The sequence below is a fragment of the Aythya marila genome (assembly GCF_965140915.1).
Source record: "Aythya marila genome assembly, contig: HAP1_HAP1_SCAFFOLD_421, whole genome shotgun sequence".
In the NCBI taxonomy this organism is placed as follows: domain Eukaryota; kingdom Metazoa; phylum Chordata; class Aves; order Anseriformes; family Anatidae; genus Aythya; species Aythya marila.
Genome location: NW_028137216.1, coordinates 19,875 through 34,110, shown reverse-complemented (window position 1 = coordinate 34,110; position 14,236 = coordinate 19,875). Strand labels below are relative to the sequence as shown.

General features: G+C 57.4%; 1 protein-coding gene across 1 annotated transcript; it reads right to left on the bottom strand.

Annotated features, from left to right (window-relative positions):
- Positions 1-5,976: 5,976 nt before the first annotated feature.
- LOC309891119 (uncharacterized protein) lies at positions 5,977-6,397 on the bottom strand (the record flags this gene model as incomplete). Its single annotated transcript, XM_082785509.1, is given in 2 exon segments — positions 5,977-6,111; positions 6,113-6,397. Coding segments are annotated over 2 exon segments (420 nt in total).
- Between the last annotated feature and the right edge of the window lie 7,839 nt (positions 6,398-14,236).

The following is a 14,236-nucleotide window of genomic DNA, read 5'->3' as shown; positions in this document are numbered from 1 at the left end:
CACGCGTTCATCGGGACGTGTAGCAAAAAGCTTTGACTGTGCTTCTGTTCCTTAACCCCCAGGCACCTCTTTTCACCCCAAAAAAAGCTGATGGGGAGCAGCGAGCGGCCAGGAGAGCGAGTGAGTGCGCCGGGGCTGGCGTCGGGGTGCGAGGAGGCAGCAGCAGCGCAGGGAAGCCGTGCGGGCGAGCTGGCAGCAGGTCTGACGTGTGGGGCAAAGGGAGGATGGAGGCGATGCCTTCATCTGCGTTCTGCACTGCTTGGAAGAGGTGACATCCAGGGGAAACCGCCCGGTTTGGGTCCTCGTTTAGCGAGGCGTTGGGCTGAGAGATGCTGCTTTGCTTTGCTTTTGGTTGTTTCTGTGGGTGTAGGGTTGGTCTGAGTGCTGCTAGATGCTCCGAGGGAAGCTACGCTGAGATCCCGGGCACAGGGAATGAGGAGAAAAAGCCTTTTTAGGCAAATATTCATGTTTTCTGAAACAGTCTTAGTTTGCCTGTATTCCTCCTCAGACCTCTGAATTTAATATTATTGTATAGTAACGTCTTTCCTCCTGAACTCTACAAAAAAGTTATTTAAACGTTGCTGCTTTAAGACTAAAATTGTGTAACCAGAAGCTAGGTGGGGCAATGCCCACTTCTTCTTGTCGTTGGAAGTAAGGTACAAGAGCATCCCCGTGTCAAACAGGAGTTGCACTTCCAAGTGGCCAAATTTCATCCTAGTAAATGCAAAGTTGTGTTGGAAATAATAGTTAATTGTGGCACATTTCTGAGCTGAAGTCGCTGGCGCTGCGTTGTCCCTGCCAGAGCTGAAGCAGCAGCTTCGCGGGCGCTGCTTGCGTGCAGAATGTTTCCTTCCAGAGCTGCACCCGAGCGCTGTCACCTCTCTTCGGCCTGCCGCCCAAATGAAAGCTTGAGCTTGGATTTTTTTTTTGGTTATTTTTAAGAAGTTGCAGTTTTTTGTTTTACGAGTTGCCTGAGACCTCAGCTCCGGGAGCGCGGCCTCCCCCCGCTCAGCGCCCGTTTCCCGAGCGCTTTTGTGGCTCCTCCTCGCGGGGAGGAGCGCGTCCAGAGCCCGACTCCGTGGGTGTCGAGGGCTGGCTGCTGGCTTTGCTGCGAGTTTCGTTGTGCCCTTCGTGGCTTCGGGTAAGTGAGGAGAGCCCTGAGCACGGCACAGCAGCCGGGGGCTGTCGGCGGTGCGGGGCTGGCGGTGCCCGACTCCCTACACTCCCTGCAGATACAGGGTACGAGGACTGCGCCCTTGCTTGGAGCTGCTGAAGGGTTATTGCAGCAGTTTCACGTGTAACGTTTTGTTGGTGATGTACGTAGGAAGTTCTTAAATATTTATCTGTATATAACTTTTGGTTTTGTAAGCCCCCGTGGTGTCCGATAATGGTGTACATTTCTGCCGATCCCACGCGGTGATGTTTTAGAGCCATCGTACCTTTTTAGTCTTATTTTTAGATTTGTAATATTTTTAAACTGCTTTAGATATTAGCGCTCCTAGTGGTATTACGATGTGATGCTCTTGGAAGTCGGGTCCTGCACAGCCTGCGGTCTGACCGGAGGCGCCCGCGCCGGGAAGCGGCGTTGGCACCGAGCTGAGCAACGCCGAGTCCCACGATGGTGCCCTGGGAAGGGGGAGTGCAGCTTTCAAACCCTTTCCTCTCAGAGCCTACAAACACTACAGGTATAACCCGGGCAGGAACCCGCTGGGAGATGCCCTCCCATCCTGTCCTGTCCCGTTTATTAAGGCAGTTACGCTGCGTGGTGTCGAGGGACCCTGGCGTGCTTTTTTTTTTTTTCTGAGTGGGGCACATCTCAGAGCATCTGTAACCTGTGCACTCCAGAGGGGTACCCCGTTCTCTCCAGTAGTTTGTGCCCTTTGTCTGTCTGGTGCCCTTCAGTGTTCTTGACGTTTCCAGAGAGTTTAAGGAACGTCTTTGTGCTGCAGTTTTCCCTACCCGATGCAACTGGATATTGGCATAATATTTAACAGGAGATCCCCGCAAGGCAGTCAGGGAGGCTGTTGCCCCTTGGCGGCCCCTGCCTCGTGTTAATAATTCCAGATGCTGTTTAAATACGCATTAATCTTAGAATCAGAGCACTGAATCGTAACCCCCCAGCGCAAGTGTTAGTGGCGTAAGGTCGGTATAAACTTAACTCGCTTCATCATTTGATGCCGCTTCTCTGTATTGTCGTGGAAATCATCTAGTTTGTAGCGTACCATTGCACCAACTGCTTAAATATCCTGAAAGTATGACTGATAGCTAACTCAGGGGCAGGAAATCTGTCCGTGTCCGAGTCCTGCAAGAACTCTGGTCTGCTCCACGCGCTGCGTTCGGAGGTTTTAAGCGCTGTGTGGGACTCTGCAAGATGGAAATCCCTGTCGAATCCCTGTTCCATTCCGCGAGGCTTTCTGTACACGAAGGAACCGCACGGGGGAAGCTGTCGGTCTGTTTTCTGTTTGCACAAGTCGAATGCCATAAATGTGGAAGACAAACCTTCGTTTGGAAACGAAACACCCGTGTTCCGTGCACAGCTGATTTTGTTGCTCCAAGGGGGTAGACGCTGGGAATGCCTGGTGGCTCTATATATATGTATGTATGTGTACAGAGGAAGCGCTTCTATAAAGTGGCCATTCATTCTCGAGTGCTGTTGTCTTCTCTGCTCCCTTTCCCCCGCGGCCAGCAGCGTGGCTGTGTGCCCGTGGTCGTGCTCCGTGCGCGGTGACGGCTTCCACCAAGTGTGATCTGCTCAAATTTGGCCTCAGCCCGGTCGGCTGGCGCTGGGCTTTGCTGCTCGGGCTTCTCTTTAGGGAACAAAATAAAACCCAGCAGCCGCAAGGAGGGCAAGGGGATAGGTTTGGCTTGCGTGGGCTGGGACGTGGGGGTGGTTTAAACATGCTCACTACCCTCATCTCTAGAGGTGAACAGAACAGCTTTTTTTTTCCCCCTATGCTGGTTTTCACCACGTTGTACTCTACAAAGTGGATTTCTGAGCTCACAAAGCAAGGCCCCAACCCGCGCTGTAGGTTTTGGATCGCAGCACCGTGTGTGTGTATATGCACATACATAGATTTATACAACAGGTGCGCACCTCGCACTTGCTGCTGTTTTTCTTTGGTGGTAAAATGTGAAATTTGGCTCCAAGTGCTTCTGTGAGCTCTCAGATGAGCACACGGTGCGAGTTTTGTGTGGCCAGAATTGGGCTTTCTCCTTGCAGCTGCAGGAAAAACAACTCCTGGCTTGAGTGCCTGGTGACACAGCGGCAGGATCCTGTTGTATAAATAAAGAGGTGGTGGGCAAAGCAGGGAGCTGTGCTGCTCGGGAAGGGGAAAACAATCTTTACCGTGTCCCACGTGGTCGATGAACTCTGCCTCTTGCCAAGTCCCAGAGCCTCGCCGTGTCCTCGTTCGGGCGTGCGCCACATGAGCCAGTTGCTGTCATTCCTTCCTCTGCTCGTCCCCACCTTCTCCCACTTTTTTTTTTGGGCTGGGCGTGGGTCGTTTGCTTTGCGTTATCAGCTCATCCAAGGCGATTTATATTAATTTTGCATGTGAGCAGGGCCCTGAGCTAAGGAATTCATCACGGGGTTGTGTTGTGCTGGCCTCTTTCCGAAGCCTGAGGGAGCTGAGGACGGCAGGAGGGAACGCGTTCGGCGTTTGCACTGTACTTCACCTCGGGCGGGGCGGGGTGGGGGGAGCCCGTCTTTAAAAACAAACAAAAAAAAGTTGTAAAAAAAAAGAAAAAAAAAGAAAAAAAAACACACAATCGAAGTATGAATGCATCTGAGAAGCAATTATAATATAGACATATATATATTTTGTTATGTTACTAAAGGACCATACTTTGAACTGTATGTAAGTAGATGTGGCTGTCCGAACCTTGTGGATTGTAACACTCGATACTACTGAGCTCCTGTACATACCCGCAGTTCCAGCAGAAGGAATTATTTTATGTTCTAGCATGGTAGTTTTGTGTATCGTACGTCTGAATATAAACTAAAATAAAGACTGCTAAGTTATCTGAAACCACTGTTGTAAAATAAATGTTTTCAATGCAGAACTACGCCTGGGCTGCTTCTTTCCTTACCCGCGTGCTCCAGTCTGTCACCAAGAGCCGCGGGGAGGTTTCTGTGATTCCCAAAGTCGGGAGGAGGTAGCACAGCCCTGGTGCATGGGGCCATAAATGTTCCCGGTGAGTTCCCTTGAGTGGTCTCGTACAGTTTAACCCTGCGACGTGGTGCTGACATCAGTTCTGCTGTCCCCAGTGGTGGTGAAGTGCCGGGTTTCCCCTTTACTACCAACCTTCCTCAGCTCTCAGCCCGTTTGTGCTGCAGCAGGGTCTCAACCACCTCGGGTAAGGGTTTGTCCTACCAAAGATCCAAAGTTGGGGTTTTACTGTCCTGAGGCACTCGTGGTGAATGGTGCTTTGGGACTCAGACCTCTCCTGCTGCCGGGGGATGTGTGAGAACCTCGGGGTTGGGGTCACAACAAAACCAACTCGGAGCTGCTGCAGTGAAGCACACGTTCCTCCTCAGAGCACCTCCCGGCACAGCACGCAGCCTGCGCCCTCCTATAACTGCACTTTTAGCTTGATTTGTCCTCATTTCACGCAGCTCCCCTCCCTCGCTGTCCCTGGGACCCCAGAGCTCCCCCTGCCCCGACCCACCGCTGCGTGATGCTGAACGGTGCGGCCCTTCTGAGCCCCCAGAGCTGCTGCACACCCCCCGGGCTGCAGTAACGGGGGCGCCTTGGAGGCAGGGGGGGCATCACCCAGGTCCCGCGATGCCCCCCCAGCTTTCCGGAGCGGGTTACCAGCGCTCCCCAGCTGTGCCGCCCGCCTCAGGCTGCGTCACTGCCTCTGTTTTAACGACCCGTTCCTCCCTTTTCCTTGAGCTAATTCCTGCTTTGATGGATTCCTTACCTTTTCTCGTTAATGGGAGAAAAAGTACTTTTAGGGGGGGGAAAAAAAAGCAGCCCAGGGTGTGCTCAGGGTGCATCAGCGGAGCGAGGCTTTGACGTAAGGTGTCCAGGATGAATGTAGCCTCCAGCCTGAGCACGCTCCTCGTGGCGAGCTGATGGCAGCTTTGTGTGTGCACACGCGTGTGCACGCTTGTGCACGTGTGTGTCCACCCCACACTGCAGCTCCGGGCTGCCCCCATCACCCCAAAACCCTCTGGGCTCGCTGGCCGGAGGACGCACACGCTGAGCATCACCACCAGGCTCCCCAAATCTGTGTGGGGCAGGACCCGGCCTCGGGGTGCACCCAGGGGCAGCCCCGACCCTGCTGCAGCCCCCCCGGGCTCCCCGTTCCTCCTCCCATGGGATCGATCGCAGCAGCAGGGCACAGGGCACAGGGCAGGAGGACGCAGCCCCCGGCCCGGCTGCGCTCCCGTTTCCACCCCCAGAGCCCTCCTTCAACCCTTCAACACCTGCCAGGTGCCAACACTGCACATTTCTTTTTTTGTTTGTTTTTTTCCATATTTCTGGGTGGAATTTGGGAGCTGTGGTGACAGCAGAGCGCACAGGGGGTCCGGGAGCACCAGTTTTGGGGCTGCAGGACCCGAGCAGATCCCAGAGGGCAGCGAACGCCCCGGTACCCGCAGCTGGTGCGGGGTCACCGTCCCCAAACCCTGGCTGCCAAGTGGCCGGAGAGGTGCAGGGGGGGCATTTTAAGGGGTCTCCTGACCCCCCCCCCAGTGCAGGACGGATGGGATGCTTCAACCCGGCCCCATATGGCTCAGACCCAGGGACCCCCCTACAAAAAAATGGGCTGGGGGAACACGAGGGCACGGCAACGGGGCGGGTGCGAGGGCGATTTTAATGCACAACCACACGGGACACGACCGGGGACGGGGGGGGTCCAGCCCCTGGCCGGGCAGCATCTTCCCCTCTCCGCTCCACCGCAGCCACCCTTGGGCGCTCTTTTCGGTCAAGGGTGGGGGGGGGGATATCCCCTTCACCCCCCCACCCCAAATCACTTCCCTATACTCTGCAGCAGCAGCTTATTGCTCAGCGCCTTCTGGGCCAGTCTCTCCTCGCGGGACATCTCCAGGAACTCGCGCAGGAGGTGGAAGGTGAGGTCCAGGGAGTTGGGTTTCCCCTCTCGCCTCTTGCCCGCCTGCAGCCCCCGGGGGTCGCGGGGCAGGGGGGGGGGGGGGGGCCGTGGTGGTCGGAGATTTCCCCCCCCCCCCAATTCCTCTCCGGGGTTGTCCGTGGGGTTGGGGGTTGCCGACGGGTAGAGGGTTTGGTCTCGGGGGTCCCGGCCACGTTTCCCAATTGGGTTGGGGGGCTCCGGGCAGCCTGGGGGGGGGCCACTGCAGGGGCGAGCAGGTCTCCGAGGGCAGGAAGAGCAGGACGAGGACGGAGGCAGCCGAAATCATCCTGAGCCGCAGCATGGTGGGTGCTCCAGGTGGGTGGGGGGCAAGGGGGGGTCCGGATGCCTGTAAAAAAGGACCCCCCCCCCGCCCCCAGACCCCCCGAGTTTCCCCACAAGCGTCAGGGGGCTCCCCACGGGCTCCGCAGCACGGAGAGGTGGGGGGGGGGACCCCTGCTCCCCACGAGGACCCCCCCAAAAAAAAAACCAAAAAACCCGGGACCCCCCCCTCAAAATAAAACAAACAACCCGGGACCCCCCCCAGGACTTGGGGCAGCGCCTTGGCGGGGATGGAGCCCCCCCTCCCCTCCCCAAATTCCCTCCCCATACCCGAGGAGCGGGACCCCCCCGGGACGCCCCCAACCGGGACACGGGACCGGGACCCCCCCAAAAAACCCAAAACCGCGCTCCGGGGTTTGGGACCCTCCCTTCCCATCCCGTCCTGTCCCATCCCCTGCACTCCCGGGGCAGCCTCTAAAGGGGGGGGGGGGATGCCCGGTGCCCGGTCCCGGTGCCCCCCCCCCCGCTCACCGCTGCCGCCGCCGCTCCCGGACCCGCTCCCGGTGCCGGTGCCGGTGCCGCGCCCCCCGCCCCGCGTTTTATAGGGGCGGGCGCGTGACCGCGCTATAACCGGGGCGGTGCCCCCCCCCCAAAAAAAAAAAAAAAAATCCCAAACACGTGATGGGGAGGGGAAGGGGAGGGTGGGGGGGAGGGTGGGGGGGGGGGGGTGGGGGGGAGCTGTCCGCGGTGCTGAACGGCCCCGGGGGGGGGGGCACGGGGATGGGATCTGGGGGTAATGGGGGGTGGGGGGGGGTTATAGGGGGGTGGGGAGGGGGAATTGGGGGTGTGTGGGGGGGGGATGGGGATAGTGGGGGGGCGTGGGGTGGGCCTGGGGGGGGGACGGAGGGGGTATATGGGGGGTTGGGGGGGGGAAAAAGGGTGTGTGGGGGGGTTTGGGGGGGGTAAGGGGGGTGTATGGGGGGGTGGGGGGGAATTGGGGAGGGTGGGGGGGTCTTGGGGGGGTTGGGGGTAAAGAGAGGGGTTAGGGGGGCAAATGGGGGGTGTATGGGGGTGTTGGGGGGTAAAGGGGGGATAAAAAGGGGGTGTTGGGGGGGAAATGGGTGGGGGGAGTACTGGGGGGGGGCTGGGGGGTGGTCCGTGGGGACACCTGGGGGGGGTGAGGGTGTCGGGTGGGGTCCCTGGGGGGGGGTGAGTGCATGGGGGGGGTTATGGGGGGTGTATGGGGTGTGTGTGAGCACAACCGGGTGCGAGGGGGTGTGAGGGGAGCCCCCCCCTTAACCCCACCCTTCCCTGCCCCAGGCCCCATTTCGGATCCCACCGAGCGCCCCCAAACCCCGCTGCCCCCACCAGCCCCCCCCCCCATTCCCTCTGCCCCCCCGGCTCCTTTGGGCATCGCCCCGCGGTGCTGGGCGAAAGGGGTTTGGGGAGGGCAGCGGGGGGGGTCCCTGCACCCCACAGCTGCCAAATAACAGCAGAGAGGCTGGGGGGGGGAACCCGGATCCCACCCGCTTTGTGCTTGGGGCGTGGTGCGAGGGCCTTCACCGAAATCACCCCAAAACGCCAAAATTGTTGGTTCTTGCACCAAAATTGGGCTGGGCACAGCCGTGGCTGCCTCGTGCCTCAGGACCCATCCTGGCGGTGCCGCCCGCGGCCATCCCGGACCCTCTGCTGCTCCCGGGACACCCCCAGACCCCAAATACCTGCGGCTGTGGGGTCAGAGGGGCAGAGCCGGGCTCCCTGCTGGAGCTCCGGCCTCTCATGGGTGCTGGAAATCTGCTGTTTTGGGGGGATTTTCAGCACTTTTGGGGCTGCTCTGCCCGTGGGGATTGATCCCATGGGCAGGCACGAGGGCTGAGGCTTCACAGCCCCTGGGGACGGGCAGCTCGGGGCGTCCGTCCCCATCTCCCCGTGCCCAACACCGGGCTGGCACCGCACGGGGACATTTCCCTCCTTGCCCGTTTGCTTTCGGATTAGTCACTAAATTTCAGGAAAGACAGCGGGGCCGGGAGTGCATCTTGTGCTTTTTTTGTTGTATTTAGCGACTCGGGGTGGAAAATTTTTTAAAAAACAACCCCCTTCTTTTCTTTTTTTTTGGCTGCTCCCCCCATAAATCGCTGACACGCTCAGCCCCCGGCGGTGCCTGGGGACTCGTTACCCGTCTTCCTCTCGTCAGGGCTGCGGGGAGCGACGTGTGCTGATGCTTCCAGAGCCTCCAAATCCACCCCGCAGCTCCGCTCGGGGGCTCGCAGCCCGTGGTGAGGGTCGGGGGGGTCCCAATTAGGCGCTGTTGGCACCCGGAGCCGCCAGCGCGAGCACCAAAGCGTGGCCGAGCTTCCAGCAGCTTCTCCCGAGGCACGGCTGGGACGTGCTGAGCCTCGCCTGCCCCCAAAACGAGTCCTTTCCCCGTCCCCACTCCACAAAGAGTGAGAAAAACTCATTTTGGTGAGAATATCCCCGGTGTTTTTCCCAACCCTGCCGCGTTTCCACATCTCCCCCCTGCACGAGGGGCGGCCGCGGGGCCGGCGCTGCCCGTCCCGCTCTGGAGAAGGCGTCTCATGGGCTGACGAACCTGAGATTGACCCTCATCTTTCACCATTCTCAGGTTAGACAGTCCTCGAGGTGCCCCTCGCTTGGGCAGCCGCGGCCCCGCGCCCCGCGCCCTGCACCTACCCAGTCCCACCAAGCTTTTGGGGGAAAAAAGCAGAGAATCAGCCCCTCGGCTCTGCCCTGCCTCCATCCATCCATGCCCAGCCCCAGGCCCTGCAGGATTCGTCCCCTTCCCAAATGTCCACGTCCCCACCGTGCTGCCCAAATTTTCTCTCAGCTCCTGGCTCAGCGCTCGGGGACCGAAATCCCCGCTCAGCCCAAAGCTCTGCGGCACCTCCGGATCCCGAGCAGCCCGGGTTTGCCAAAAAAATTTGGGTTTGCCTCCACAGGAGCAGGGAGGAAAGGTTTCTTGGCCTGTGCCCTCCTGGAGCAGCTCCGAGGGAGCTTGGGGAGCCTCAGAGCGAGCTCCTGCAGGGCCTGCCCTGGGTCTCGCTGCTCCGTGACCCCAAATCCACGTCCCAGCTTCAGCTTCCCAATGCAACGGGGTGCTTCCAACTGCTGCTCCGGGGAAGGGAAGCCACGAGAGAGCGGCTTGCCATAACCATGGGAAAATGAGCGTTAAAAGCCCGACAATTAAAAAAATAAAAATAAAAAAAGAGCTAACAGCAAAATCCAAGGGAAGGATTTTTCAAGTTTCGGCACCGATGGCCTTAATGTAAAGCCTGAGCAGGGCTTGGAAGCTGCCAGAAAAGGCAGAAAGGAATTAGCGATCGGTTTTCAGTCCCTTTCTGGATTTCTCGCTCCCTTTGGGCCCAAAAATGTTCCCGTGCTCTGTGCATGGATGGGGCCAGATGAATCTTCATCACCCCCCACGCCAGGACCCGCTGCTGTGGTGCCGTGAGTCCGGCTGTGCCTGGGGCCGGGGAAAGGAAAAACCCTTTCGGGCAGCAGCCAAGGGGACTGCAGAGCCACAGCACGGCTTCACCTGCTCGATTGCCTCTCTTCCAAACCCGCCGTTGAAATTTTGGGGCTTTTCAAAGCTTTGCAATACGGGTTTGGGGGGAAAAAAAAAAAAAAAAAAGCCAAATGGAATTAATTTCCAGCAGCAAGGTTAAGTTCGGGGACGTGTGGGACAGAGCAACCACGGAGCAGCAGAGCCCCCCCAGCAAACCCCATCGCAAGAAGGAGCCGAGCAGAAAAATGCAGCGAGGATGGGCAGGGACGAGGAGAAATCCCCGCGGCAGGAGGCAGGAGGAGAAGGCGAGGGCACTGCTGCCTTACCTGCCACCCCGCGGCTCCCGGCCCCTCCGTGTGTGCTCTGTCCCCCCCCCAGCCGCCCCCACGCCGGCTTTTATGGCCTTCCTCGGCGCTCGGAGGAGTTGAGCCGGGCTACAGCGAATTGCCACACTTTCTGCTGGCTTCCTGTTTGTTCATCGCAAGCCGTCTGTGGTAAAATTTCCATTACACGCTGGACAGAGACGGGGCGGCAAAGAGAAGTGAAGAAAAAAAAAAAAAAAGAAAGAAAGAAAAAAAAAAAAAAAGAAATGCAGCCCCTGTGTTTCGGTGGTTCTCTCTCGACTCGCCCGAAAATGAGAAAGCTCGCAGGCGGCGAGGAGTGCGGGGGGGATGCCCGGGGGTGCCCGGCCACGGGAGCTGCTGAGCATCCTCTGGTGCCCGTGCTCAGCCTGGAGCTGCTCGCTGCTCCCCTCGGTGCGAAGGGGTCTGGTTCAGCAAGCAGAAGGCCTTCATTTCCATCCCCGCCACCAAAAAAAGTGCATTTCCTAATTGCTCCCTCTCTGAATGGAGCTGGAGCTCTGTCCGCATCCCCTCTGCCAGCGGCTCCTGCACAGGGCCAAAAGAGGAGCGAGGAGCAGCTCCGGCATCTCACAGCTTGACGAGCACATTTATGAAGGGCAGCGAGTTATTTTCCTCTGTTTTACTTGCTTCCAGGCCCAGAAGAGCTGCTGTGGCTGGAGAACACAGTGTCTGTGGCTGGAAAGCAAAGGGGAAGGTGGAAAACCTGCTGCCATGCAAGGACCGGTGCTCGCCAAAGATCCCCAGCCATAAAGCAGCAGCCCGTGGCCGCAGCACCGTGGTTGTGCTGGGGACACCTCACTGCGGGCAGCTGTGGTCCTGCCACCTCTGCAAATGCTGACCCTTGGCTGCTGCACTCTGATAGCTCTGGGTTTGCTCCTCTCCATATTTCTCCCTTGCCCCAGCCCGGGCTGCTCAGGGGCCGCGGGGTTGCAGCCGTGACCTCGGTGTGGCTCGGCGAGCCCTTTGGAAAGGCTGTGCTGCTCAGACCTCCCCGCTTCTCTTATCCCCTTATATCGTTGGCACGAGAAAGGACAGGTGGGCATTTGCACATTTTTTTTTTTTTGCTTTTTCTTCCTCCTCATAAAAAGCAGAGAAGGAAAACTCCGGATCCAAGATCTCCTCTGCTCTGAATGCGAGCAGTTTCACACCCATGATTTTTCCCCCAAAAAGTGCCCTGTTTTTGGCTCTGGTGCGATGCACCCCATGGATCCAGGGTGCAGGAGGAGCCTTGTGCCCTCGGCTGCTGCCCACGGGGATGGGGGCTCTGTGCTAAACCCACCCTCCCGGCACGGCTCGTGGTGCTGCAGGGGAAAATAACCATCAGCTAAACGAGCCGGCTCTCTCGATAGCTACCTGCCTTCCAGGCCACGGTTTCCAAGCCCTGAGACCCTGCTAGTTAGCAGTAACATAAAAATATAACTCCTCCGTAATTAATATTAAAACAATTGTGGCAGAAATGAAGACAGACGAAACGGCGCGATTTTGCAGATGCATTGCTGGGCACTGGGAAATGAAACGGGAGCTGAAAAAGTCCTGCCACATTTTGGGGATGCTGTACTGTGTTTCAAGGCACACGGTAATTTTACTGGCTAACGAACCACATCAAACACTGCAGGGCAAGGTTTAGAAGAGCCAGATTAGCTCGGACCGGCTGCTAAAAGCTACCAAAAGTGTGTGTGCAGGACTTCGTGGCAGCCTTTAACCAAACCCTGCACCTCCCGGACCGCTGTGGCCGATGCCGTGGCCGTGCTGATAACGTTGTACAGCCCTCCTCTGAACGGGATTGGGAAACTGTGGGGATCATGAAGGAGTCCCAAAACAAGGAGAAGCTGCCCAAAATGCAGCACCATAAAATCCCAAACAATTAAAATTTGTGTCACGGACACTGTTGGGGATTCCAGGCTTTGCTTAGGCTTCAGGTCATTTTATCGCACTCTTGCCCAACCCTTTTTTCTTCTTGCTGCAATTATTCATTTTTTTGGGGGGGCAGTGGGGTCAAATGCACCTTTCGTGTATGTTCGTTGTTGTTAAATAAAGTCTTTTAAGTGTCTTCGATTGTTATAAATGTCTCTGCGGTGAGCGAACATGACCAAGGGCTGCTTTCAGCGGCAGACAGCGTGAATTCAGCTTTAGGTGTCACCGAAAAGTTTCCAATAATTCTCTGCATCGGCACCAGCTGAAGAAGTCCCTGCACAACGCCTCATGTACATGGTCTGAGCTCTGTGCTCAAACATTCCTCATACAACAGCTTCAAAACGCACCCCATTTTCCACTGCCGTTTTGATGCTGACATCTGAAAAAAAAACACACCTCTGTGAGCAGAGCGGTGTTTTTAATGCACTACCAGGGGCTGCTCGTGACAAATGTCCTCATTTAGATTACGCAGAAATTGAGCTTTTGCTTTTGCAGTTGGTGGGGCTGTGCCTGGCTCCTGGATGAGGTTTGAGGGCCGGAGCCCCGGGACGATGCTGGACCCCAGGGCCGGGCAGGGGCCACGCGATGAGCTGCTGAGTTTTTGGATGAGTGGCGGGGGGGAGCTCAGCCCACAGGCGCTGCCTCTTTCTGTACAAATAGGAAACCAACGGGTAGACAGCTCGAAAGGAAAATTAAGTCGTTTGTTCTGACCTGAGAGAGCACCGCTGCCTTTCCAGCCACACCAAGCCCAAAAATGGGGCAGGAGTGGAGATGCCTCAGCCCAAGGCTGGCAGCCGTGAAGCATTTCCACCTCTTTCAGAAAAAAAAAAAAAAAAAAAACAAAACAGGCTTGCCTGCTGCAGAAAGAGAAAAATATAACCTGAAAGTTCTCCTCGCAGGCGCTTCTGCCTCCAACCGAGTGCTTTCTCTTTGATGGTCAAGCAGACCATTTTTTTTTTTTTTTATTGTTCTCTGGTTTTGTGTGGTTGTTGTTTTTTGATTTTTTTTTTTTTTTAACCGCTCTGGTCTATTTTTAGTGCCGAGGGGATGGCGTTGAAGGGCCTCTGCTGCTGGCCATGGCGCCTGTCGTTTGGGTTGCTCCCAGAGCAGGGCCGGAAACCAAAGCAGCCCCTGGGGCTGCAGAGAGCTTGGGGTCCATGGTGGGCTGGGATCTGGTACTGGGGGGCTGCCCAAGCACCTTGAGATAGCAGGAGGTGGCAATAAACCCAATTCCTTCAGGAGATTAATTGCCTTTTTTAGTTAGCACACGGAAGACCTGGAGGTGTGGCATTGTGATGTGTAATGAGAAAAGAAGTGGTGTTTATTTTTTTTCCCCAATTTTCTCCAGCACCTCCATGCTTCAGGAGGAGGCCAAGGGGCTGTGGGTGCCCAAGTGGGTGTCCTGCAAAGCGTCCCCCTGTGCTGCATGGCTGCAGCCAGCCTGGGTGACAGAGGCAGCAAGATGGAGCTGGAGCCGTGCATGAGCACAGCCCTTGCCAGTCGCCTTCAGGGCCTGGAGAACACTTGGCTGTGGCAGCTGAACACCACACCACATCTCAGGGCCTCTCATTGCTCCCCAAAGTGCAAACCAGCACGTTTTCTCTTTCTTTCACTAAAAAAAAAAAAAAAAAGAGTGGTGTGACCTTCACAGCGTTTCTTGGGCTGTCGAGGAGGGCAGTGCTGCTGAGGGCTGCAGCAGCAGTGCGGGCAGCACCAGCCACCCCAGTGAGGTGCAGGCTGGGGCTGTCTAAAGAAGAGTTAGATAAATATCTTGGCGCCAAAACAAGGTGGTTTTGTTCTTGCTCTCGCTGCCCAGACCCACGAGAGGCCATCACGGCCACCCCGGTGAGCGTGCATGCCTGCCTGCCGGCCGGGCGGCCAGAAAGACAGAAGCGGGGAGGGGAGCCGTCCGCCGCCCACACAGTGTTTCCGAGGCGGTGTGTTTGCCGCCGGCAGCTTGTCACAAACACAAAAAAGTCAATTTCAAAGTGCTGGCGATGGCGAGGCGGCGAGAGGGGGCCCAGCGGCCTCGCCAGATGGCGGCTGTGGGCGGCTGAGGGGA